The sequence below is a fragment of the Amphiprion ocellaris genome, chromosome 10, assembly GCF_022539595.1.
Source record: "Amphiprion ocellaris isolate individual 3 ecotype Okinawa chromosome 10, ASM2253959v1, whole genome shotgun sequence".
Taxonomy (NCBI): domain Eukaryota; kingdom Metazoa; phylum Chordata; class Actinopteri; family Pomacentridae; genus Amphiprion; species Amphiprion ocellaris.
Genome location: NC_072775.1, coordinates 18,948,456 through 18,976,453, shown reverse-complemented (window position 1 = coordinate 18,976,453; position 27,998 = coordinate 18,948,456). Strand labels below are relative to the sequence as shown.

Genomic DNA, 27,998 nt, shown 5'->3' with positions numbered 1-27,998 from the left:
TAATGACATATTTAATAACACATTTATGTATTTAATTCCAATTTTAATTAATTAATGACATATTTAATTCCAATTTTAACTAATTAATGACATATTTAATTATTTAATGATATATTTATTTAATAACACATTTAAGTATTTAATTCCAATTTTAATTAATTAATGACATATTTAATTCCAATTTTAATTAATTAATGAAATATTTAATTCCAATTTTAATTAATTAATGACATATTTAATTAATTATTTAATGATGTATTTATTTATTTAATTTTGGCACTTTTAGTCCTCCATAGTAGAGGGACAGTCACATGGAGTGAATGGAGATTTCAGCAGGTCACCTCACTGCCTGCTAACCAAAGTGTTGACACGTTGTTCATTAATTAATTAAAATTGGAATTAAATATTTCATTAATTAATTAAAATTGGAATTAAATATGTCATTAATTAATTAAAATTGGAATTAAATACTTAAATGTGTTATTAAATAAATATATCATTAAATAATTAAATATGTCATTAATTAGTTAAAATTGGAATTAAATATGTCATTAATTAATTAAAATTGGAATTAAATACATAAATGTGTTATTAAATATGTCATTAATTATTAAAATAACAATTATTTTAAGTAAAAAACATATTTCATTATTTCACGATTTAATTAATTATTTCATGGTCCTTGTGTTGCAGTGGATCATGAATTAATTTTATCTGTCAACCTCGCCCGTCAAAGTCGGTGGGCGGATCCTAACACCTGATTGGTTACCCTGCACATCAAGTCAAGGCAAATCGATTCCAGATAATGGATTGACGCAGAGCTTGTGAACACATTCCGATACACTGGGTGGCGCTATTCACCTCTACGTTGGTTTGGATACTCAATAAAACAAAACTTTATTAGCAACCGCTAAAGACTCGGTCCTCTTTCCCAAATGTTGATACATGCGGTGCAAGACAAATTTTCCTTTAGCATTTCCTTTAGCATCTACTCGGCGCGCCACGGCTCGTCTCGGTTTAGTTGTTTTTCCATTACATTGAGAACCACCTCATCGTGGGTGGAGTCGTCATAGCACGGCGGTCCGAAAGTCCCTTACCGTCATTTCTGTGCGACACAAACGCAATGCAACAATGTACATGGAGGCGATAGTACACCTGCTGCTCGGTCTGTGGCTTTCTGTCAGATTCAGAGTAATAGAAGAGTCGGAGAAAGCTGAGAGCGACGAGTCGAAACACTGAGGAGACACACAGGAGAGTTTGGGAGGCGATAAAGCAGTATCAAGCCGAAGACAAGAGGATATGAACGAGACGACATATGAGGGTAAGCTAATGCTAGTTCGCTAGCTATCGTGTATCAGTCCTGTGAACGACCCTGTAATGGCTGCAGTTTGTCGCTATTAGGTATTAAAATATGTATGCTGTGTATGTGTTTCAGATGCTCTCTGATGAGACTTCATGGGATTTACCTGAAGCAGCAGCACATGAGCCTGCAGTGGCACAAGGTGTAGAGGAGGAGGACAGAGATGTACAGGATGCACTGATGCACTACGTGTCATGCAAAGTTATTCTTCTTGTTATACTTCTGTTTTTCGGTCCCCGGACCGCTATTGTTTTCTTTAATGCAATTCTGACAATAAACTTTTGTAGATGTGTCTATACTATTGTTTGTTTGTGAAGGTTAGCAAGATTAAATAAAAAATTAAACGCCAAAACATTAAAACAGCTGTTTTAAGAAAATTCCAGTTTGATAAATCAGTATTGCTTTGGTGTAATTCAGTCACCAGAATTATGAACCATAAAGGAGTTTGTGTTAAAACATGTTAAATCCCATTAAACACAAATACATTATTAGGGAATATAGAATTGTTTGGTTCAGACTGTTGACTCTTTTTCTACCAGTGTCTTAACAGACAAAATGAGAAGTTATGATGCAATCACATAAGTCACAAAATAGTTTATTAGTCAGCAGCAAAATCAAAACTATTTACAATGTGCAAAGTACAAACTGTGGTGGGCCTCTCCTACAGTGGAGGACTAAAAGTAAAACTATATACAACTACAGGTGCTGGTCATATAATTAGAATATCATGAAAAAAGTTGTTCATTATTTCAGTAATTCCATTCAAAAAGTGAAACTTGTATATTATACTCATTCATTACACAGAGACTGATATATTTCAAATGTTTATTTCTCTTAACTTTGATGATTATACCTGAATACTAACAAAAATCTCAAATTTGGTATCTCTGAAAATTAGAATATTGTAGAAAGGTTCAATATTGAAGACACCTCTAATCAGCTAATTAACTCAAAACACCTGCAAAGGCCTTTATATGGTCTCTCAGCCTAGTTCTGTAGGCTACACAATCATGGGGAAGACTGCTGACCTGACAGTTGTCCAAAAGACAAGCTTTTTCATGATATTCTAATTATATGACCAGCACTTGTAAATCTCAAGTCTATGGGAGGTGGACTCGCTCACACTCGCCGGCTGCCCACTGCCTACCCAGCTACCCCAGCACACCCAGGAATGACTGGTTGAAGGCAGTATTCTGGGCCATCTCCTCCCGCTGCAAGGCCGCTTCATTCTCTCTTGCCTCGCTGAGGAGCAACCAGATGTTCTCATCATGCTGGGCATGACTCCACTCCTCCTCAGCCTGCATCTCCACAAGTACGCTAGGAAGGTCCAGTTTTCTGTGGCCCCCCTTTCCTCTTGCCTAGACCAAAGACAGAAAAGTGATCAGAGTCAGCTTTAATGGCCAAGTAAGTACACAATATACACGGAATTTGGTTTCGGCTGTTGGTGTCATCCTAGGAATATGGAAGAGAATAATAAAAAATAAACTATAGAAAGAGGAACAGGGAGGAAAAAGAAATAGTAGTAAAATAGAACACAATATAAACAGAAATGTACAGCTAGACTGGAATGTATGAACACATTAGCAAAATGGTAATTGCTATAAACACAGTAGTGGTGATTTTTGTGTACAGGGCTCTGTAGTCCAAATGTCCAGGGTGAGTGGGGTCTCTGATGATGTTTTCTGCAGTCCGTACTATGGGCTGTAGTCTGTTTCTGTCCTGCTGTGTGGTTGATCCAGAGGTGCACAGGACAGATCGGATGACTGCAGTGTAGAACTGGATCAACAGCTCATGTGGCAGGCCGTGTCTCCTCAGCTGTTGTAGGAAATACATCCTCTGCTGAGCCTTTTTCAGGAGGTCCTGAGAGATTGTAGTCCCCAGGAGCTGGAAGGACTCCACAGCTATGATGTGATGTGTTTAGCCACCCGTCCATCCATTTTCAATCATGATCATGTCTTTGATACTTTAATAAACTTCTGGCACTCTTCGCTTTAACCAAAGCACAAGCAGTAACTCCTCCACCACAAACAAAAACGACGTGGTGTGAACTTCATTTCATCCTGTGCACATTTTGGAGTTGCTAAGAAGAGCTGTGTTTTCTCATTTTTATGTATATTTTCATTCAGTTTCACAGCTACCTAGTGACTATAAGAAGAATGGTTGCAATACTACACTGCACCAGAACGTAAATTAATTAGAGTGACTTGTTAAGTCAATGGAAAATAAATGCAGCTGCATGTGTTCTGTTTATGTGTCACTGCAGCTACATGTAGCTTTCATCAGGCGTTCCTGAGCTGGCTGCTGCACAGTTTGCATTTACACCTGCCTGAATTCTTGGTCGTTGGTCTCACTGTTCTGATCATGCTTGCAGGCATTTACACCTGTAGTAATAATAATAATGCGAAAATCAACCATGCTCTCTGTTTACCGTGTCTTACCGGTGATAAGACGGTGCTGTTGACAGGGTCGGTGTCGAAGCTGGTGCTGGAGAGGAGCTGCTGCTGGTGGTGGAGAGGAGACAGGGCAGCCGGGGGCTCCGCGACGGAGGTGGAGTAGGCTTCGCATGTGGAAAGGGATTCTTGAACAGAAATAAACACTCACTCTAAGTACAAGAAAAACACGGCATGCTGACTGAAGTATTAGCTTCTGAGAGCTAAACGTTAGAAACAGCAGCACGAAATACAAGCAGAGCACGGAGTTAGCGCCGATGGCTAACTAGCTATCTTATTGTCTGCTCCAGGAGACAACGACGTTACTTTCTAAAAATACTTGTTTGCTTAAAAGAAGCTTGCCACCAATGGAATAAATGATGTATAAGTTTCTTGAAGTCACAAAACACTCACCGTCCTCGAACGTCTCCAACAATGCAGCGGCTGAGTCTCCCTCCTGTTGCTCGCCGGTGCGGTGCCAGTAAATAGCTTCCATGAAACCTCTTCCAACACCTCCTGGTTGACCCACGCCGGCCATTGTGGTCCTGGGTGGACCGATAGTCACTTTTGAGCTTTTTCAGCTTCTCCCTACACTGCTTCTGTCCTCTTTATATACAGTCTACTGTATATGTGAGCGGCCATCCGCTCAGAGACCTCCTGATAAACTTTCTCCGTCCAGCTCTCTCTGTATTCTTTGGTCCACCACCAAAGACAAAGTCTCGACCTCTTCATTCACCCACGGTACAGGTCTGGCTGTCACATTAAAATTATGAAGAACAGAGAGTTTCGTGAAGAGCAATGCACACCGTCGCTGTTTACAGTCATTTTTTAATGCAGGATTTTGTTTTCGTGCTGAAGTTGCTCTGTGTCGTCACTCCCTGCCCTATCAGTGGCCTGCACTATGTAAACGCCACATTATCGGCTCATCTCAGCTCGCTGGGAACCTCAGCCGAGAAGGTGCTGAAAATTAGTCCGTATGGAAACGCTCGCTAACAAAGATGAGACGAGCCGTACCGTGCCGAGTAGATGCTTGTGGAATCGCGGCTAAACAAAGACGAGCGGAGCCGTGCCGCGCCGAGTAGGTCCTAAAGGAAAAGCGCTCGACACTCCGAGCATCGCTGCAATTTGACAGGCTGGTAATCCACAAAGAACGTGATGTTCCAGAACTTCCCTCGGTATGCCAAACGCCCTGGTCCCTGTGTGTGCTCCTGTTGCACCCTGGTACCAGAAAACCGGCGGAGTACTTCCTCTAAATTTGCAGTCACTCTACGGTCAACATCTTGGTCAGAAAGTGCGGAAATAACTTCAACAACTTCAATAAATTCCTCTGCTTTACACGCTACATGCTCGCGGTCAGCAGGTCCTGCTTCCACATACTCTGCAAGGTCTAAAAGATCTCTCACCAACTCTCTAGAAAGTTCACAGCGACTCTCCCTCTACACAGCCACCATGTTTAGAAAGACTTCTACTTCCGGTTTCAAGGCAGACAAAAGCAGTGGATTAGACTAGATTCACGTTAGTCCCGCCCACGGACTTTGACGGGCGAGGTTGACAGATAAAATTAATTCATGATCCACTGCAACACAAGGACCATGAAATAATTAATTAAATCGTGAAATAATGAAATATGTTTTTTACTTAAAATAATTGTTATTTTAATAAATTAATGACATATTTAATAACACATTTATGTATTTAATTCCAATTTTAATTAATTAATGACATATTTAATTCCAATTTTAACTAATTAATGACATATTTAATTATTTAATGATATATTTATTTAATAACACATTTAAGTATTTAATTCCAATTTTAATTAATTAATGACATATTTAATTCCAATTTTAATTAATTAATGAAATATTTAATTCCAATTTTAATTAATTAATGACATATTTAATTAATTATTTAATGATGTATTTATTTATTTAATTTTGGCACTTTTAGTCCTCCATAGTAGAGGACAGTCACATGGAGTGAATGGAGATTTCAGCAGGTCACCTCACTGCCTGCTAACCAAAGTGTTGACACGTTGTTCAATTTTGCCAATTTTGTGAGTTCTGAATGGAAATAGGTGCATTATCATTATTGTAGCATTTTTAACATGACTGATGAGAAACATTATATATTAGCAATGCATATACTGATATGTTTTCATCCAGTTTTTGAGTCATTTAGTCAAAAGCTAGTTGTAATTTCATTCATAGAGTGAACCTTTAAACCCACTTTTATGTCTCCTGTCATAGTAACTTGTAATACTTCACATTTTCATTAGTTTTGATGAAAAATCTGAAAAGCCAAAGTGAATCCAATGTGTCCACGTGCATGGAAATTAATGGGATTCTTTAGAATTACTTTCCCTCATTTTCCTCCGAACGTTATCTCCTCTGACGGTGCTGGGGAGATTGCAGGCTGACTAAGTTGTCCCGAAGCCAGGGGAGTCTGTGGCCATTGTTCTGGGCTCTGACGGCAGCAGGGCTGTCGTTGACGGACAGCACCACTGATTCGCCTGCGCTTCCTGTACAGACCCAGACACAGCTCACAGTTTGCTCCGCTGGTCTTATCATGCATGTCACCGTGCCAGGAGAGAAGGAAAAAAGAAGGGGAAGTCGGGGGAGTATTAAGACCGCGAAAGGGTTTTTTTCCTTCATTCCATTTTGTTTGACAAGGAGTCAGTATTCAATCTGTATCTATATGCTACATGTGCTATATGTGTCGTGGAGTTGGGAGCTAAAATACAACTTTCATTATGATCCTGTTTCTCCCTGTTTGGGCACGATGTGATGTAAGATTGTTGCAGCTGATAAGATAAGAATGTAGCAGTCGCCTACTCTGGTTGCTGGTGCAGAAGGAGGAAATTCCTATCTGATGGGATTTTCAAATTGGATTTTGAATGGTCAGACAGGGAAGGAGAAAAATATTTACACAAGTGACATCTCCATCACTGGGAGTTGTAGGCATGGCCTCTGGGCAGTATTATAAACAACAGAAACACATAAAAGTAAACAGCCACAGTTTACAAGATTGGGTGACATTTGGCTTGAGGTGATTTGTTGATATATTTGACATAGCATTTCCCACTTCTGTCCAGATTTTTAACTCATCGGATTCATGGATTGGAAGTAAGGGCTGTAATAACTGAAATATATGTTTAAATTTGATATTTTCAAAGCAAAACATTTTCAAATAGTTCAGTGTGATAGTAAATATAATTTTAAAGGTTATTTTAACCCAAAAGTTTGACCCTTTGTGCTCCATTATCTGTGGTGTACTATGTGACCACAGTCTTTACACCTAACCTGTTCAATGTACCCCTTTATTTCATCCAATCTAATCCATCTGCTTGTATCTACATAGTCAACTTTTTAAAAGCAACCTAGGATTATCCCATTATAAATTATAAAAGCATGGCAGTAATGTTAGTCCACATGAGAAAAGATGACCAAATGCATGTAGGCAGAATTTCTTTGACAAAATCAGTGTACTGTGGAGGTGAGACTCAAAGGTATGAACTATTTTCCCAAGAAACTGCGTTCATATTTGATATAAAATCAATTTGTTGCAATATTGCAGAAAATTTTTTTTTCTCATGCGTATGAAAAGTGTGCAAGAAAAACAAACACATTTACTGGCTGATTTAAATTAATATTTGAATCTTGAATTCAAAGAATTCATGGTGAGCTATTGACTCTAATAAAACTGGAAGAAAACATGTGAAGCCATCACCTACTCCCATAGTAGGTACAGGAATGACCTGTCTAGCCTTTCTGTCCACTAACGTGCACCAATCTATAAATATAAGTCACTTGATGTACAGATCAGATATGCAGGATGAGGCTTATGGAAGAAACACAAGCAGATGTGTGCACGAACACATGCAAATATTGTAACTGCCTTGTACTTGTTACTAATAAAGGAAGCTGTTATGACACACTCACATTATCATATCATTTCTATCCCTCCCACAAAGCTTCTATTGTCTGTCTTCCTTAGCAGCAACAGCATGTCCTCTCTGCACCATCTAGGAGGGTTTGAATTCCTCACTAAATGCCAGAAAAACACCAACAGAAGCTGCATCCGAGGCGTTTAAAACCGAACCGACTTACTGGACTCTTGACCTTACTGTCAAGCAGTTGTCAGAGCCCATATGTCTGCCCTCTTTTATGGCAAATGCAAGTCAATTATTGAGAAAGTGCACGAGCAGAGGGGTCAGTGTGTTTCTCCCGAGGTTAAATCAAGTGTGTACCCTCCGCATTGCAGATTGATGGCTGCCTCATGACAGCCAATGAAACAGGCAGCCGAAGACTTTTGTAAACTTTGCGTGGCCAGAAGCCCTGGACCTGGATTTGACGGAGGTGCTGTGCCAGGTGGCTGCAGTACAGAGCTGTTTATTTCTGTGAACTGCTGGGGACTGCAGCCCTGCAGCCCCTGAGCTTTCATGTTTCCCCGTACGGCATGCCCTATGCAATTCGCCTGCCTGTTATGAGCATGAAGTAAACAAAACATTAGGTCATCATAAATCACCGGCCAATGACATGTCTGGAACTGAGATTAGACAACCAGAGTAGAGCAGTGGAGCAGAGGGAAGCCAGTCTGTGGTCCTTGCAGCCTGCAGCTCCTTCTCTCCTCCTCGGTCCCAATGTGTAAGATCATTATTAAAATTGCAGCTCAATTAAGATAAGACTAAATTACTTTCTCTGTCTCCCGCTTTGATGTGCAGGGGATTTTTCCTCTTTCTACAGTTGAAAAAGAGGCAGTTTAAAAGGAGCAGGGGGGAGACAATTGCTTTGACTGCGCTTTGATGTTGGAGTCCTTGCATTGCATGGGTCTGATTGGAAATGTGCATGATTATTTTTTACCGAGATTATTTTCAGACAAAGCTCCATTTTCAAAAGTGAACGCTACATCTCATTTGCTTCATTGCAAAGACAATTTAACCTCCTGGCAGAATTGTGAGTAAACATGTGTGTGCATGTGTGTGTTTCATTCCACTTTTCCTGAACTCTTCGTTTTGGTTGCCACAGGCCCTGAGCGCTGAAACGTGACTTCTTTTATTCTGGGTCAGCCCGTGTCTATGCTGAATCAGTGTAATTGAACATGTTTCCTACCGCTTGTAGACGATGATGTGCCGACCAAAGGGTGCAGTGTGTGGAGAAAACTTCCACAGGATTAAATGCTGGAGGATCTGATTGCAGCTGGCAAAGGATGTGAGATAATCATACAATGGAACATAGACGTGTACTAAAAGCAGACTGGCTGTTTTAAAATGTTTGGTAAAGAAAGGAAATTTTCAACACTGGTTTCTTTGTTTGGAGAAAATTCAAATGCTTTATGATACGAAAACATCTACTTGCATGATAGCACAAGTGTAATGTTTCTCTGCAACTAATTCAAGCACTTCGCCACTCCGTCTATTGTTCATCCTTGTTCTCTTTGTCTTAAAGTTCACGTATTTGCCTGACTTCTCACTGTAAACACAAAGGCAGAAACATCAGAGGCCCATGGACTGGGGATGTTTATATGAGCAGAGAGCCTGGAGATGGAACAGAGATATGAGTGCTGATCTGTGAAAGGAACCACCGCTGTATCGCCGCTGCTCGCCATCACACACAAACACCATCTGGCTGCCTCTCACCACACAGAGAAGACCTCACACCTGCACACCTCGCACAAATCCACGAAGAAGCACTGAAAATGTATGAATATGTCCAAGCAGTCGGCAATGTCATGAGTGTAAAGTTTTCGTTTTTAGGAGTTGGGGGGGGGGGGACTTGTTGGTTAGTGGCAAAGTCAATGTGAAAAATGTGGGAGTGTGAGAAGATTTAAAGTCTCAGCTGGAAGAACTTCACATTTTAAATTATTACCAACACATTTTGAGAAGTGTATACAACTCTGACATATTCTTTCACTGTTGTTCTCCTGATGTTCACAAATAAAACTCTGCTCTACAAACTTGTTTTTTCACCCATTTTCTGCGTTCTTCACAGACTCTCATCCTGAACTTTTTTCACCTCTATAATTGATTTTTGATTTCTCTTTAAAATGCAACCGAGCATGAAAACAGAGAAAGGATGACATAGAGACAATTAGTTAAGTGTCTGAAGAGTAAACAACTGGCTGCTGGAAAAAAAAAAAAAACATCAGGAAGAAGAGTTTTCATCTCAGAGGTCAGAGAGCAGTTTGTTGTTGACATAAGCTCAGACAGCTGACATTTGCGATACATTCTGTGCTGTGTTGTACTATTCACATGCAGGATTGTTGTATTATTTTGTACATACACTACCATTCAAAAGTTTGGGGTCACCCAGATAATTTCATGTTTTCCATGAAAACTCACACTTTTATTCATGTGCTAACATAATTGTACAAGGGTTTTCTAATCATCAATTAGCCTTTCAACACCATTAGCTAACACAATGTAGCATTAGAACACAGGAGTGATGGTTGCTGGAAATGTTCCTCTGTACCTCTATGGAGATATTCCATTAAAAATCAGCCATTTCCAGCTAGAATAATCATTTACCACATTAACAATGTCTAGACTGTATTTCTGATTAGTTTAATGTTATCTTCATTGAAAAAAAAATGCTTTTTTTTCCCCCAAAAATAAGGAAATTTCTAAGTGACCCTTAACTTCTGAACGGTAGTGTACATTGTTGACATGTTTACTTCTTGTACTATTTTGTGCATTTTGTCATATTTTAAAACATTATTATTTCAACGACCTTATACTGTTTGTTGATGATGTTTCAGGACACATGCAATCCTAAATTATTTCTGCCAGTAATGTCTATGTGATGATCATGTGTTGTTCCATCTGCGTGGCTCCATTTTAAATAAACCAAAGCTTGCATCTCCTCGGAAACTGTGAAAATTTGTAATAGTTGTGGCTTAGGTCAGTGTTATTCTTTTTACTGCTTTGTTTTTCCTCGCCTGTGCTTGACCTCACACCCTATTCTGCATAGTAATTCTCCATCACAGCATGTTACTTGTGTGTGTGTGTGTGTGTGTGAGGGTGTGTGAATGCGTGTCTGTGGTGATGCTGGACAAGAGGGGATGCAGATAAATCCCTGCTTCCTGCTTTTCTGGTTGCTGGGACTGATCACAGTTTAGGTGAAGCTAGGAGCAGCACGCATGAGTGCAATAAAAGTAATCTCATACGGTATTCAAAACTTCAGAGGACACTACGCTGACATCCATTCAGCTCCAGGACGTTTAATCTAACATTAATAACAACTGTAATCCTTTGCATATCCTTTACCTAACCGTCAAACAAGTCTTAACCTGAAAATGTAATTATGTACTTTACGGAAGCTTTTATTTGTCTCTAACAAAGACAGCTTCTCATAACGTGACTGTAAACAGATTTTGGTCCTCACAACATGAGCAATACCTGGAACACACACAATCTTCCAGCCTTTCAAAAGCATGTTGTGACAAAAAAACATAAAAATCACTCATCTACAAGCAAACCTATGAACAGATTCTTATAGCTTGATCATGTTTTAAGCATCACATATATCATCATATGAATAATGGACGCAATTAGCACGCAGGTAATTCAGCAACAGAAATAAATCTGATGATTCCTCCTACTTTACCGAAACATCACTTAACAAATCTGTCATCAATATTACAAAGGCAGGAAGGACTGAGAAGAAGAACGAGGAAAGAATGGCGATGGCATTTTCCCTAATTACACGCTGTATTGTTGACGTTCTGATTAGCTGTAGTAGCTCTGAATTGTCAGCACTTTTTAATCAGATCATTTTATGACCTGTTGACCGCCGTGTATGATTGACAGAGTTAATATGCTATCAGATATTTTCATCTCTGACTTGATCTGCAGATGTATCTGTTTTTAACAAATCAGCTGCACTATATTGGATTAGTGTAATCTCAGTGTCCCTGGGAGCACAAAGCTGTTGTCAGGACTGCATTCTTTTTGATTACATAATTTCTTCAGAAGATGTAGCAAGGTCCATACTGCAAAATAATTAAAAACAAAGACTGTAGCATCAATTTATGCGGTCCCAAGTTGCAAACAAATGCACACGATTTCACAATGTGTAAATAAGAACGGGGGAGAACACTGTACAGACGCTGCCAGGAATTAATTGCAGTGGGATCTTTTGAAACCTCATATGGCTTTACGTCCTCACACACACGCACACCACCATCTCCCCTATTAAAATCAAATTTCAAGTTTGTTTTCGTCAGTGATCCACCTCCTGTCTGAAGCCACTTTTCCCTTGTTCTATTTTAAGGAAAGACAGCATTTTACTGTGCAGTCCAATTCATCACTGTCTCTCCCTCTGCTTGGTGTGACACCCTTTTCTCCTGCAGGACTCTGAGTTGAGAGGGGTCACTTCCAACACTGTCTCCTTTTCTTTTGGTCCAGATGACACCCACCCATGGACCCACCCACCTCTCTGGGTTTTAAAGTTGTGAGGACGAGGAAGGGGGAGTCAGGCAAAAACAGATGTGATGCTGGTGTGTGTGTTTGCATTTGCATAGATCTCCTTTTACTGCAGTTTAACAGTACTTATATTTGTAAATACTTTAATTAGCTATTCCTGAAATTACCACCCTTTCTAAGATTACAGTAAATGTTCTGTAGCTGTGGATTAATTGTTTTTGTGTCTTATTCTAAATATTGAATGGTTCAGTTTGAGGCAAATTTCTTCAAAATAGTCATAAAAATCCTCATAAAATAGCATTGAATTTTGATTGTATGTACCGCAAATAGCTCCTTTTTTCAATTAAAAAAATAAGCTTGGATAATTTTTTCAGTATTTGTTGTCTGATGGTAAACAGATTTCAGGAATAACATTTTGGGCTATTGAGGAAAATTGCATTTGCATTATAGAATAGTTTTTTTTTTTTTTTTTTTATTAATTTGTCAGTATTTCTTTTATATCCAAAATTGATTAGGCAAGATTACACAAAACATATAATACAGTGGCAAACAATGGCATCATTTACAAACATTTATTTATCTATTTCTTGTATACTTATTATTTATCACCTCTAAAATGTGCCTTTTCTTTTTCCTAAGAAACAGTGTTTGTCTCTGTATGACAGCAGTCTGCTGGTGATGTTTTCACAGCCCAGTGGTCGCCTTGCACCATAAACGAGATGAGACCCGCGAAAGACACAGACAACTGCTACTGTGGCTCAGATAGCAGTAGCCGGACAACTCTGGAGTCTCAGGAGTTCAAGTTTGTTCACTTCACTCCCTGCTATCAGCAATCCACCGAAACTGACTGTGAGCCTCGAAGAAAATTTGGAATTGAGGCTTTTATACTGAAAAAACACTCGACTGTTATGCCGAATTGTTCTAATCAATAATAATCCCTTTAATATGTTTATTTTAATAAGAGCTCAATACGTGTGGAAAAAAAACACAACGATCAAACATCAAATCAGAGGAACTGACATTCTTTTAACAATAAACTGCATTTATTCCTCTAAATGGCGATATGATTTAATATATTCCAGATTTCAAAGTAACCTGTATTAAAGTAAGAAATAAATCAGCCAAAATTTTAAAAAAGCAAACATCTATTTTTATCACCCTCACCTGCAACAGAATGGAGTTTTATTCCTGACCCGAGCAGACAGATTAAAAAAAAGAAGGTTGTCGTCGGTTCTGAGTCATTAAAATACATATTCATAAAATTAAACTGCATTTGACAATAAATTACTGTACGTCGTGGTGTATAATTGGGACATTCAAATGCTCGGTGCGTAAAATGTGCTATAATTAGAAACCGCAGGCCCGAGCCGGAGAAAAGCAGGTTTTGTGTAACTTGAAGGCAAGTCTGTTCGTTTTTTGAGGTATCTCGCCAAGGCTGTCGGGTTATTCGTAGGTCGGCCGTTTCCCCTCGCTCTGAATTCACAGTACCCCATTATCCCAGCATCCCAGTGGTTAAGAGGTCTGCGCGGGTTCACCTCTTTTGATTTGAAGACGTCGCACGACTTCGATGCCATTATTCCCTCCAGAAGCCTTGTTTACACCTCACCGCTCGGCCTGTTCTGACAAAGCCGAGTAAATCATTTCTTTAAAAAATGCCATTTGTCTTTAAAATGAGAGGATGAGAGACTGCATGCGGCGGTTATTTTTCCTTCAGAGAGACAAGTGTTGGACCTCCAACCTTTCGCTCGTTTGGCCGCAGAGCAGACAGAATCTGCGTCTCTGAGCTCCCAATTAGAAACAGATGGCGCTTGGAGCAACCGAGAGCTAAAACACAGCATTTTCCATACTGAGCTGCGGTCACTCAGCCATACAGGTGCACACAGTCTGCAGGGGCTCACCGAGCTTTTACTCCATTTACTCCATCTTTCTCTGTCCAGCCCCTCTAAACCCAACGGAACAGGAGAACTTAAAGCGCGTAAATTACGCATTAGTGCAGCTCTGTTTACAGGTAGCTTCTTGGGGGAATTTTTTGGGGGCAGACTACACTGTATTGTTAGATACAACTACAGTCATTATAAGAAACGAACAATGACATAATACTCGGTAGAGTCCCAAAATTGCAAACATTAAATAGACTCACTGCGCATTTTACGACCGTGAAAACACCAAAGACAAGTTGAAAAGAAACTGTAATACCTAAAGAAGAAACATCGTTCCGTTCCAACTGTTTATGAGAATAAAACCCTATGTGCGTAGTAAACTTTTACAGAAATTCAACGACTTTCCCTGAGCACGACAGATAGGTTATCAATTTTTTAAAAAGTAATTCCCGTCAACACTCATTTGCCCCTTGGAGTCACACCTGTCGAGGTCAAAATAACAAGATAGTGTCAGAAGTGAAGGCTGCGAAGTTTCGCAATGATCAACGTTGCCAAGTATTTTTTCCTCTAACTTGCTCCCTGTGCATCATTAGCTGACATTACTGTCAACTACTACACATTAGTTATCACAGGACGTCAGGGTTTTGTCTTGCATCAGTCCAAATTCCAGAATAAAAAGATTATTTTATTTTTAGCTGATAAGCTAGTAAGGCTTGTTTTTTTTTTTAAATTATAATTTTGTTGCTGGGTAGCAGTTTAGTTGCCTGTGCATTTCTTAAATCTGACCTCCAAACGAATGAAATTTAATTATATACCCAGAATGTTTTAAATAATTATTTTTGATTATTGTATTTTTAAAAGTAAATCTTAATATGCATAAATAGCCGTTGTGCTTCAGAATGTATTAGGCGACAAAACAGCAATTTAAAAAAAAAAAAACTACTCTAAAGCAAATTCCACCACAGGGTGACAAATTCAAATCAAAGCAGCAGCTCTGATATTTTAAATATTAAAAGACAGCTCCAACATTGGGGCTTTTGTCTTTGCTATTTGACCCAAAGCAGTGAGGGAAGTTGTGCATTTTCAGGAATGTAGCGGAACGTTTCAGGAAGAAGCAGAGTTTAAAGCCCCTACAGTCTCCAACAGTGGTCCCCAAATGTGTGCGTGTTGAGGAGCCCTGAAAAACGACATGTGCCCCCCGTTTAATGAGATTTACCCCCGAGCAACATCTGATTACAATGTTTTGTTGTGACAAATAACCACCACGGTCATCTCTACTGTAGGTGGGGAACAGAGCTGTAAGCAAAACATCATCTATTCTACTCCTTCCTCCCGAATAGGAAATTAAAATGAAATTAAATTTGTACCAATTTTGCTGTGGGAACGGATGAAAAACTACAGTCTCGCTGCTCTCGGTGTCAGTGCAGTAACAGCTCGTTGTGCATTTTTGGATTCTGCTCGTGTGTGTGGATCGTCTCAGAGATATTTACAGTTTAGGGAAATTAAAATAGCCTCACTCCAAGCTACTGTCCTGGTGCTCCTCTCGCTCTTTGTGTGCGCTATGTCCTGTTATATTGTTGATGGTGCTCAGGCGGCCGACATCCTCCTCATTGACCCCCGGCTCCCTCTCTGCCTTTTCCGTCCCATGAAAAACGATTCCAGCTCTCTGATTGAATTTTATTCCTTCCTGACCTGGTCCATTCTGCGAGAGCGCCATCAATCTTTGGACTAACACGACGTTTGTTTATTAGGTCCACACTTGGGAAAGTATCTAATGACCTCTAGGAGCCTTGATTGTGGTGCGATCCGAGAGCTGGACGATGCACACAAGCAGGGATTTGTGTTGAAGACTGAATAATTCATATATATTTTTTTCCCCTTTTGTTTTTGTTGATAAAAAACAGAATATGGATTGCAGTCAGAAAAACGCACGTAGCTACCTATGATTTATTTTGCTGTTTTGTTGTTATTGTCTCTCTCCTCCTGTTGATCTGAGGCCTAGAGCTGATAAAAAAAAAAAAAAAACGACTTCAGGAGAAAGCCAATCTGCAACACTTTCCATTTTAGAAACAGGATTTTAAAACATGCTGCAATATGACAGGAAATTTGACCGTAAGTATGTTTTAACTTGGCGTCTGTCACAGTGTGAGGGACATGTTACATCTGCGTTTCTGTTTGAAAGGAAACTGCAAAATTTAAAAAAAGAAAAAAATCGAAATGATCTTCAAAACGCTACTGACCAAAAAAAAAAAATCGATAGAAAGGCAGGCAGGGAACTTCTGAATTTAAATTGTAATTTTTAATATATATTTTTTAAATCTGAACTAATAAATACAATTATTTATTTAGATTAGGCACAGCCATTTTATTTCAATGTTCTAATATGTTTCAGGTTTTCTGTTTACATCATTATCGTTATATAATGGCAGCTATAATAGTATATATGTATGTAGGCTTACCTATTATTATTATTATTATTATTATTATTATTATTATTATTATTATTATTATTATTATGTTTTACAGGTTATAGCAAAGCAGTTTTACGCACACGTTTCAGAGGAGTCTATTCAACTAAAATTAGTTTAACATTTATTAAACTGATGTATATATTAATGACATTTCAAATAAATATCTGTCTACACTTGGTAAATATTGAAAACCCTCAGTGATATAAAATTAAAGTATGAATCTACCTTAATTGTCGGCTTGAATTGGAAAAAAACAGATGCGTATTTGCATTCCTCATTCCTGAAAAACAATATTTCTTGTACAGAAATATCCTAAAAATATTGAGTTGAATTTGATTTAGATGTTGAATATTATGCGATTAAAATACACTGAAACCATTCATTCTGTTGAGCAAACTGATGACCTCGTAGTGTAGAAAAAATGTCCACTAGGATTATAACAAAACCTACATTTGACTTGTCAAGTAGGTTTGTGAGGCCAGATTCATATCTTTTCGCCTCTGCAAATAAATATCCACAAACTCAGCAAAGGATGAGTTACAAATAATGAAACGTGACGGCCATTGTTGTCTCCATACAGCTCAGACTGGTCAGGATTCAAACATCAAAACTCAAGTGACAACTGGACTATCTTTGGCATGTGTGGTATGATATTAAGTAAGCAGTGGTATGCGCCAGTAAACACACAGCAGTCCAAAACAAAGCTGTGCTGCGCGCAGCCTCTTTCCCAGGTCTGTGGCTCGATGTCAACCTGATTTCTAATCATCTGTTATGAAGCCTCAACGTCTCTAATATGACACCGAAAATACAAATTGTATGTGAAGGACGAAAATAAAAAGCCGAGCAAATAAACACGTCTTTTCCATGCGCTTTTTTGTTGGTCTTGTGCGCACTGATGGAGACTTTTTCATATTTTTAAGATATTTCTGAGCGTGAGGTCTAAATCACTACAACAAACTGCAGTCAAAATATCCTTAATTTTCCTTAACAAATTCTGATGGCCACCTGTCATTAAATAAATCAAATCTAAGGGGGTCAGATCGGATTAAAAAACGAGGAATATCTACCTTCAACACAAAACCAACTTGGACCAGACCGAGTGTCAAATATTACTAGCCTGCATTCAAGTCTGTAAGAAATGAGGCGTAAATTTAACTCACATAAAATGACAATTTATTAAACAAACAAACAAATCCTTCAGAATACTTTTCAACAAATGAAGAATCTTTGAAATAGTACGGCGATATACACGTTCCTTTTTCTTACTTTTTTTTCTTATATTGGAACAATTTTTTTTCTTTTTTTTTTGGACAATTAAGGCAATTCAATTTAGAAACACTTTTTTGGTGTTTGGTCCATAATATCCGGCTACAGTTTAGAAATAAATTACTATATGCAATTTACACGTCCATGAAAAGTGACACATCTTTAACATATCACATAAAAGCCACAAAAGCAAAGAGAGACTTACGTGTTATTTGCAGTAACACTGTTCTTTAGAAAAAACCAAGATCAAGTCTTTTCTGTTTTTATTTTTTGTTTTCTGTCTTATATTAGTCCATATGGTGGTGGGCAGGTAAGGAGGGTAAAAACGCTGGATTTTTTTTTTTTTTTTTACTGAAAAGAGTTCAAACACCGCGAGGAAAATATATCGAGCCTGCTTTTTGGTCAGAACTTGCTGCAGTCATACACGAAAGCTCCCGAAGTGCGATAGATGGATTGGCTCGGTGGGAATGACATCTGACAGCTGTTATTCCCATTCACCGGCGAGTTATTCAAGCCAATTCTCTGGGATTCAAACATCTCTCGGACTGAATGGAAGTTCTGCTGCTGTGCTGGGTAAGCTGCGCCCAGATGGCCCAGGTCTCCGGCCTGGTTGAGGTACCATGAGGTCAGCCTCCCTTGGTGGGGATGGTGGCCCTCCTGGCCCGAGTTTAGGTTACCGTGGGTCAGGGAGGATGAGGTGGTTGTGACTGAGTAATCTGGCAACGTTTCGTCCACGGTGGTGCTCGGTGCCAAGTGGCTCGATCTGTCCCCTGCGTAAAGGCTCATGGCTTGCATGTTACAATGATAGGTCGCGTTGGAGGTAGTGGAGATGGAGTTTTGGTTACAGGGCGAGCTATAGACAGACGTCTGACTTGGAGAATAGTTTAAGGACAAAGACGGTGTTATACCTGTCCTGTTGGAGGCGGTGAGGCCGGAGCTGAGCTCGGTGGCTCCTTGGGGAGACCCCCGGAGGGAGGTCATGATGTTGTCTACGCTGAAGCCCTGCGTCGAGGCCTGGCCGTGGTGCTGGTGGTGCTCGGAGCTGTCCATGCCGATGGAGCGACTGGAGGGGATGCTGTGAGGGCTCCCGCTGGACATGCTGCTGCTGTCTGGGCTCTCGATTTTGGGAACGGTGCTCAGAGAGGGAGAGTCGGCCTGCGGCGGCGTCACGGCCCCGTTCTCAGTCTTAATATCCTGGATCCTCACCGGCTGGGAGCCCTGCACCGGCTGCTCCTGCTCCCGGCCTTGCTGCCTCGGCGGCACGTCCTTCTGCAGCCGATCCTCCTTCTCTTTCAGCGCGTCCTTCTTTTTGAACCGCCGCCGTCTTCTCAAGAAGCTCCCGTTTTCAAACATGTTGTAAGAGTCCGGGTCTAAGGTCCAGTAGCTGCCTTTGCCGGGTTTTTTATCATCACGGGGCACCTTGACAAAACACTCATTGAGCGACAGATTGTGTCGGATGCTGTTCTGCCAGCCCTGCTTGTTGTCTCGGTAAAATGGAAACCTCTCCATGATAAACTGGTAAATCCCATTCAGGGTCACCTTCTTGTCAGGAGAGTTTTGGATAGCCATAGTGATGAGCGCTATGTAGCTGTAGGGAGGTTTGACCATATCCTTGGGTTGAGGCTGGGGGGTGTACGGTCCATACGCACGGGCCATGCTGGCAGGATACTGGTCATGAGCCGCGTGAGAGTACATGTTCATAGGTGCTGCCATTCCCGTGTATCCCCCACCGGCTGCGGCCCGGTAGTAGCTCGGGTCGCTGCTGATGTACGGCACGACGCCCAGTGAGTTGGGACTGGAGACGGAGTAGCGAGCCTGCATGTCTTCACTTTGATCCGGCGCAAGTAAAGCTCCAAAACGCAGAATGAGAGTTCTCCCTCCTCTGAAGGCTGAGGTGCGCAAATCACAGTTCCTCGCTGCTCACTTTTTTTTTTTTTTTAAACGGGGGAAAAAGTGGGAAAAGTCTTAACCCGCAGTGCAGTTTGCTGTGTTCAAACTGTCCCCATCCTTGTGTCCCTATGAAACGCACATTGAAAAAGTTCTGAACTTTGGACATCCGTCAGCACAGGACTTTGCGCAGTTAAATTCTTTTCTCCTTTTTGCTGCCAAGCAAGCCCCGCCTCAAAAAGTGCACGAGTCGTCCAATTGGAAGTCAGGCCGTGCAGAGAGAGCAGAAAGCTGCTGGCCACACTCAGCGGGCTTTGAGAAAGAAGAAGAAGAAGAAGAAAAAAACTAGAGGAGGTGTCGGTAACTCCCAGCCCACTCCAGCCAAGACTTCAGACGTGACAGAGCAACTCACATGTACACAATCAGATCATGGAGCGCTTTTACGCACACATGGGCATCCTCTATCAGGCATGTGGCTGCCTTAGGGAAACAGAAAGAGCAGAATTATCTGTCAAATTCACTAACTCAGTAACTTCACATTATTTTTGATATTACAGCACTAAATTAAGTCTGAAATTCCTTTTTAAAAATCACAATTTGCTCATGAGATACGCTGAATTTATTGCGCACAGTCTTCTAAAGCTACTCCTCTAAATAAGAACTTCATGAACTGTATTGTGTTTCCTTTTTACAGGAAAATAGGCAAACACCAGTAAACCAAATGGCGGCGTTTACGTGCAGTTTAACGTCTTTAAAGTGCATTTTATTAGTTAAAAGACTCAACACCAACAGCAGATCAGCGTGAGATCAAAGCAGGGGGGGAAGAAGTGCGCATAGCTGGTAGGTGGGCGGTTAAGTGCGATCTCATTACAACGGGAATTAAAAGGCAGTTTGGGCTGAGAGTGACCAGAGGTGTGAGAGTTTATTCAAGTAAAAAAAAAAAAAAGCATCTGAAGACGAGAAACCAAATGGGGGCGACCGGCACAACACCTTACATGTGTGACTTTTCATCAAATGTTTAAATATCTATTGTGTTGTGAGGTCGGAGGCCCAAACCAGAATTTATTGTCTCGGTAGCTGAATAAACAAAAGTGGATTATTTACTTTGCATTCATGGAAAATTATTTAAATGTGTATTTTTTTTAAAGTTATTTTCTTGGGCACAGATATTTCGCTTAGTGTAATTTAAAAATCCCCTGAAGAGTTTCTAAGGTGTTTCATGGCAGTTTATGGAATTATATGCCACAAGGCCCGGAGAGAAAAATCATAAAAAATAAGACCAAAAAAGTCCAATACGCAGACCATGAAGGCCTTTGTATCGCCCTGCTGTCAAGGGCGACTGCGCATGAAATTGTTAATGACCATTGTGAGGCAAAGTTACAGTCCCAATATCGCTGTAATCCTCTGCAGGTCGTCTTAATTAAATGTCCGTGCAGTGGCCTGGTGCTCCGCCGGTTTCTCCTTACATGGACCCGGGCATGAACTTTTTCCACCGCCCTGGGCTGTTTACTCAATTCACGACGGGCCTTTTACTTAATACCACGGCCTGCCCACCCAGTCCTCCTTAACTCTGTATTATTTAAAGTACCCACTACCGAAGCACAGTGAAAAGGACAGAAAATCAGCAGCAGTATTTGTAATTCTGTGTATATTTTGTATTGTTAGCAGTGTAGTTGCAAATATTGAAAACAGCATCATGATAATTATTTTAAAGTGATGGTTCTTCATATGTCATTTGGTCTATAAATTAACTAAATTTAATGTCATGTTTTATGTCTGTTTTTCTGTCCTTGTTTCCACTTGATTGTAAAGTTTTTCCTCCTAAAACAGCTGCCTGGCTCAACGAACAGGAAATCTAAACATTACTCTTTTATAACAGTTATAACATTTGAAGTCACAAACTGTTTTCTTAATCAGACTTATTAGCCTTGAATACTGATGCTCAACACACAAAAACAAGCAGTGTTTCGTTGTCTCTAAACTCACAATTCTGATTATTATAAAGTACAAAGAAATAAGGAGAGAGAAAGAGAGATTAAAGCCTGGCCAAAGTTTGCCATCATAACTGTGAACCTGGCTCCTCCTGGCGTTCGAGAAGGGCACATTTTCTGCAATTTGTCCAAAGTTTGTGTCAAGTTTTCAGCTGATTCCTGGAACTTAAATAGAATCCGGCTTCAGAATTGTTTTGAACTCTTTTGAAGTTTTGTAGCCACCAACTTCAAACATGTAGTTCCACAGAAACAGCAGAAATATATGAAGCCTCTACACCAGACTCAACATAGTTTGCTTGTTTATTTGTTTTATCCAAGGGCCTACACATATGTCCTCAGATTTTCTGTCTATGTTTTGCCCTAAAACATACTCATATATATTAAAGATATTGTTGAAATTCATTGATCAACATTAGTCCCCCTTGAAGAGCACGAGGAGAGTCTTGCAGACCAAATGGTTGCAGAACATTTATTAGAGGCTGCTGCCACCTCATGGCCTATTTCAGTACTGCAGGTACTAAGTGGCCATAAAAAAACGAGGCAAAAAGCACCTTCAGATAAGGCCACACAATGACCTTAAATATTCAGAAGCACTGCTCAAGATGCTAAAATTTTTGGATCATTGCTGCACCCATTTAATGCGCTGATTAATCGTGCAACTAAAAAAATCTACAAGAACTTCAATATAAACATAAAGATAAAGATAAGATAAAGATAAAGACACTTTATTGTCATTGTGCAGAAGTACAACTAAATTTGTATGGAAGAACATGACAATTAGCAGCAGTGCAAATAAGAATAAAAATAGATAAAAAATACTCTTTAAAAAATAAGAAGACTCAAACAAAGCACTATACACAAAGTAAAGTGGTCAAGTGACCACAACATTTTCTCTCTGGTATAATTTCACTAAAAAGATGAAACTTAAATTAATTATTCTAGTTGGCATAGTAAACATGTAAACAGTACTATATATATATATATATATATATATATATATATATATATATATATATATATATATATATATATATTAGTACTGTCAAACGATTAAAACTTTTAATCAGATTTATCACAGGGTTGTTGTGGATTAATTTCGATTAATGACAATGAATATCATTAATTTTTAATCTAATTGCGTTTCATGTTGCATGTGCAAACAGACTGAAGAAAGAATATATATGCAGTTAAGGTGTTTATTAAACACCTTCAAAGGTTCATGTTAGAATCTCAGACTAATGCATGTGTCGTGTTAATGCGGTACGTTAAGCTGGAAGTGCTTCAGTGAAAAGAAAACGCCTTCCTGCAGAGTGTGCATATTACTGTATGTCGGTGGACTGTTCCGTCTTGGGTTTTTTTGGATTCAAATTTCCCACCGAGAGGGCCAACGTACTATTTAACAGGGCCCGATTGATATGGACTTTTAGAGACCGATGCCGATTCCAATATTTGGCAGAAAAATTCCAATAACTGATTAATCGGTAGATTAATTTTAAAAAAATATAATGAATAAAATAATTTCTTTTTTGATCCCTTAACGCTTAGAACAACAAAGATATGAATTACAGGCAGAACATTTTACTGATATAAAACACTTTGTCCTTTAGTATTTGTTGAACTTTACAAAAGAGAGGAATTTTCAAGTACAAAAATATGCAACAAAGCATTAAACCTCTGGGAAATTATAAAACCTTAAAAAAGAATCAATCTATAAATGAGTTATGAAATACATCTTGTCTTGTATTTCCTGTTGCTGCAAATTAGAGGTAGGTTATATACATATGCTGTATATAAGCAACATAATGAGTGAAGTTACTTGCACAACATTATTTCTGCAGCCCTCTGATGCCCTTCAACATTCAATCACAGAACCTCTACTCCATTATTCTCTTTGCCATGAAGTCAGGACTCATACAAACCAAAATAAAAAACAGAGACACCTTTCACAGATGTCAAAACGCGTCATCTTTGACAAGGTTGCATTTTAAATATATATTGGTCACAAATAGTCTGACACTAATGTTACTCCATAACAACACACAGTGAGTTGCTGTTACAGCCTGTGCCACATTATACTATTTTCTGACAAAGTAAAACTAAGACTGACATGACATCATGATGGTTGCTGAAGTCAGACAGTAATGTTAATCATTTGAACTTTAACTTTTTCTCTTAACTGAAAGTGGAGATATGTTGAGTCATTGTTAATTTCATAGCATCGTTATAAACTTACCTTACTCAGCCCACTCCTGTAATGTTGTCTGGCCGCAGCTTACTCTTGTACGTTACTGAGAAGACAGAGGTGAGAACTGAGGACTGAATGGAGTCAGAGCTCCATGTATTGGACAAACAGCGCAAGGACGTCATTCTCCGCGACTCCGACACTTAACAGCATTTACCGTTTCTGAGAAATCAAGAATATATCGGCGTTTAAATGACAAAACTCGGGCCGATGATGATTATTTTGAAAAGGTCTTTAATCGGCTGATAAAATCCATTTCGAGTTGCTTGATTCTGCCACTTCCGGGTCAACTGCCCATTTGCGCATGCGCGACGGTAAGTCTACTTGGACAAAATGCCCGAAATGCGTTGCCAGCGACGTTTCAGGGACTTTGAGTCATTCTGTTATACATACATAGCTTGTTTGTTTGTTTGTTTTATCCAAGGGCCTACAAATATGTCCCTTGAATAAAACAAACATGTATATTATTTATCATTCTTTTTAATTATCAGCAACAAAAAATCCTTTCATTTGCTGCCAAGATTAATCCTTTGTATCAGACGTTGCAAACAAATTATGTGGAGTCAGTGGTTAAACTTACTCTCCATAGAAAAAGGGGCAGGATTAAGAGTTTTATATCTGTGTTAAAACAGTTACAGTACATTAATTATTTTTTTTAGAATCAACATACATGTTAATCAACATGAGCATTATTCTTAGTAAATCCAATGAATCTGACAAAAAAAAATATGCATCTGAATCAACATGTGTAATTCCTTTATCTGTATCTTTGGCCATAATAATTTTAACAGAGACTTAGAAAAGAAAAGAATTGAAGTAAAGCTGAATACATAAGTAACTGTAGAATAATATCCATGCATTACAAAAATACTCACATGAAACATTGATTAAAATGAACACTGTAACTTTTGTTTGCTGTAGTCAACTGAAATATTCTGTAATGACCATGGCAGTGTTTCTTACATACTTAACAGTGTTACTGTCTCTAAAAACAGTACAGTTTAGTGCCATTTTTTCTGCTTTCACTCTGCAGAGTATTCTCGGCTATGTGAACTAAATAATATTTCTATTCTTGCTAAATTGTGACTTTTGGGAGATAGATAGATAGATAGATAGATAGATAGATAGATAGGTAGATAGGTAGATAGATAGGTAGATAGATAGATAGATAGATAGAGACAGGGTTGTTAGAAGGGATGAAACTTGTCTTGAGTTAGTTTATATTTTAAAAAACTAATCTAAAAATGTATTTTTAATGAAATTTTATTTTTTAAATTTTTTTCTGTTTCTGAAATACACATAACTATCAATAAAATGACAAAAAAAGACTCACATGTCTAAAGCAAAATTACACCAAAACCCATACAGACAAAAACATTAACTTTCTTAAAGAAAATGAAAATTGATTTATATGAAGACACTTTCAATATAAATTTATGGATTTATCAGAGATTAGAGATATCACAGATATTCATACTTTTATTGAATATACAAAATTGTTAAATTAATAAATATGTTTCTAAAAATAAATATAATTACTGGTAACTTCCAGAATTTTTTTCATAGTGAAACATTGTATAATTTCACAACAAAATGTTGACTGAATGTGCTTTCAACAGGAAATAATATCTACATTTTTACATCAAATTATTATTATTATTATTATTATTATTATTATTATTATTATTATTATTATTATTATTATTATTATTATTATTATTATTATTATTATTATTATTATTATTATTATTATTATTGTAGTATATATGTATTTAAAAAAATACATATATGTATTCATGAATGTCCTTAATTAATGAATTAATTATTTCCCCCCAATTTTACTGCTCCCAGTTGCCCTGAAAAGCACACCAATCTTGTTACAATGATCACATTTAATGACAGTTAAGAACCATTGGTGGCAACTGAGTCTTTTTTTGTTTATTTGTTTGTTTTAATTATTTATTTTACCAGGTAAGATCAGTTGGCTACAACTTCTCTGTTATGATCCTGCTCCAGCTTCTGCCCTTCTTTCCCCTTCTTCCCCATTTTTCCTCCTTTCTCCCTTGGGTTCTGATCTGTTTCTGTTATGTCCTGTCTCTTTGGTTCACTCTGTCACCTCTCCCTCATCTCTCTCTCTCTCTCTCTCTCTCTCTCTCTCTCTCTCTCTCTCTCTCCCTGTTTCTCCTGCCTGCATTCTGCCATCAGCTAATTACTGTAATGAGTATCAGCTGCAATAATCAGATCACTCCATTCACCTGTTCTCCACCTCACCTCCACCTATTTAAACTCTGTCCTTTCATTCACTCCCTGCTGGATCATAGTTACCCACATGCCTTCATGGACTCTGCTTTTGGACTCTGCTTTTGGACTCTGCTTTTGGACTCTGTTTTCGGACTCTGTTTTTGGACTCTGTTTTCCCCTCCTCTGGATTTCCCTCACTAGGACTCAGTCTTCTTTCAGATTCTCGCTAGCCCTGCTTATGTCTCCAGCCAGTAGCTCCAGTCTCATCTCCGTTCACCCCAGATTTCCTGAGCCTGCTTCCCTACCTCTTCTGTCCAGTTCCCCCATTTTGTAAGTACCCCTCCTTTGCTTAGTTTTGATAGTTCAGTTTTGTGATCTTCCGTTTTTGTATTCATAGAGTTAGAGTTTTAGTAGTTGGTTAAGTTCTGTTCCCCCAGTTCAGTTCCTCATTAATGTAATGGTTCAGTTGTTGTTTAAATAAATCTTTGTTATTCACCTGTCAGCCAGTTCTGTGTGTCTGTGCTTGGGTTCTCCTGCTTCCCCCTGTGACATTCTCATTTACAATGATGACCTGGCAAGAGGCCCCAGCAGGAAGGAAGATAACAAATAAACAATACATATACACAAAAGGACACATGTCTTGACTTGTTGATCATGTACGATATTCACGCTCTTGACCTCACCATCACATAAAGTGCAGCACAAGGTTTGACGAATCAATGCAACAACCTCTTGTGTGCACAACACATACACACACACACACACACACATATATATATGTATATGTATATGTATATGTGTATATATATATATATATATATATATATATATATATATATATATATATATATATATATATATATATATATATATGTGTGTGTGTGTATATGTATGTATATATATGTATGTGTATGTATATATGTGTATATATATATATATATATGTATGTGTATATACATATATATATATATATATGCGCACACACGCGCACACACACACACACACACACACACACACACACACTCTGTATTGACCTATCTCATGCAATTCTGTAGATCAGTGGGTCGTCCATTTGTGCTAAATGTTGGGTTAAATCCGACTTAGAGACCCAAAACCAGGGAGAGGAACGGTTAAATTCCACTTCAGTTTGTTGATAATAACTTAGTATGTGAATATCAGCGTTGTCATAAAACACAGCTTTATCTACACTCAGGATTTTAATGTGATTAAATGACTAGTTCACTGTTTGGCACAATACCCCAATCTGTTCAGCAAACTGAACGAAGGTGGAATTTAGTTTGAGCCCTTTAACTTTGAGTCACCACTAGATGGCAGTACAGGTCAAACCAACAGGGCTGAGGCAGTTAAATGTGAGTGATACCACTTCAGAGCTGCAGACTGATGTGTCTTCCGTGTTTTATTTCTCGGGATTAATTCATTTAATTATGGTCTTTGCATTACAATTATTCGGGGAGGCATCTCAGAACAAAGACGACACAAACTACAATTAAATTCTCCTCAGGGTGTAAACAGCTCCAAACGAGAACTCGTTTCTTGTTGGGCTAATATATGACTTTATCACACGTTAGGTCAAAGTGAAGCAGAGTACACATGCTGTTAAATGTGAAGAAACGACCAATGACACAACAGAATCTCCCTGATGATGCTCAGAGAGGTGACAGTGTCTCTGTCTTGGTGCTTTTTCAAATCGTGATTTTTGAATCTTAAGTCATAAAGGCACTTTTTTGTTGTTTTCTTATTTATACTGCTGACTCCCCAAAAGGTGTCCACGGAAAGCCAGCATTTTTA

At 38.8% G+C, this 27,998-nt stretch overlaps 1 protein-coding gene and 1 long non-coding RNA gene across 2 annotated transcripts; one reads left to right on the top strand and one right to left on the bottom strand.

Moving 5' to 3' along the window:
* Positions 1-618: 618 nt before the first annotated feature.
* LOC129349749 (uncharacterized) lies at positions 619-1,656 on the top strand. Its single transcript, XR_008602861.1, has 2 exons — positions 619-1,321; positions 1,436-1,656. It is a non-coding gene; the product is annotated as an uncharacterized LOC129349749 (long non-coding RNA).
* Positions 1,657-17,718: 16,062 nt separating this feature from the next.
* Positions 17,719-19,953, bottom strand: foxc1a (forkhead box C1a). The gene has a single exon (XM_023270462.3). The coding sequence runs from the start codon at positions 19,647-19,649 to the stop codon at positions 18,231-18,233; it is 1,419 nt and encodes a 472-aa protein (XP_023126230.1). The 5' UTR covers positions 19,650-19,953; the 3' UTR covers positions 17,719-18,230.
* Positions 19,954-27,998: the final 8,045 nt, after the last annotated feature.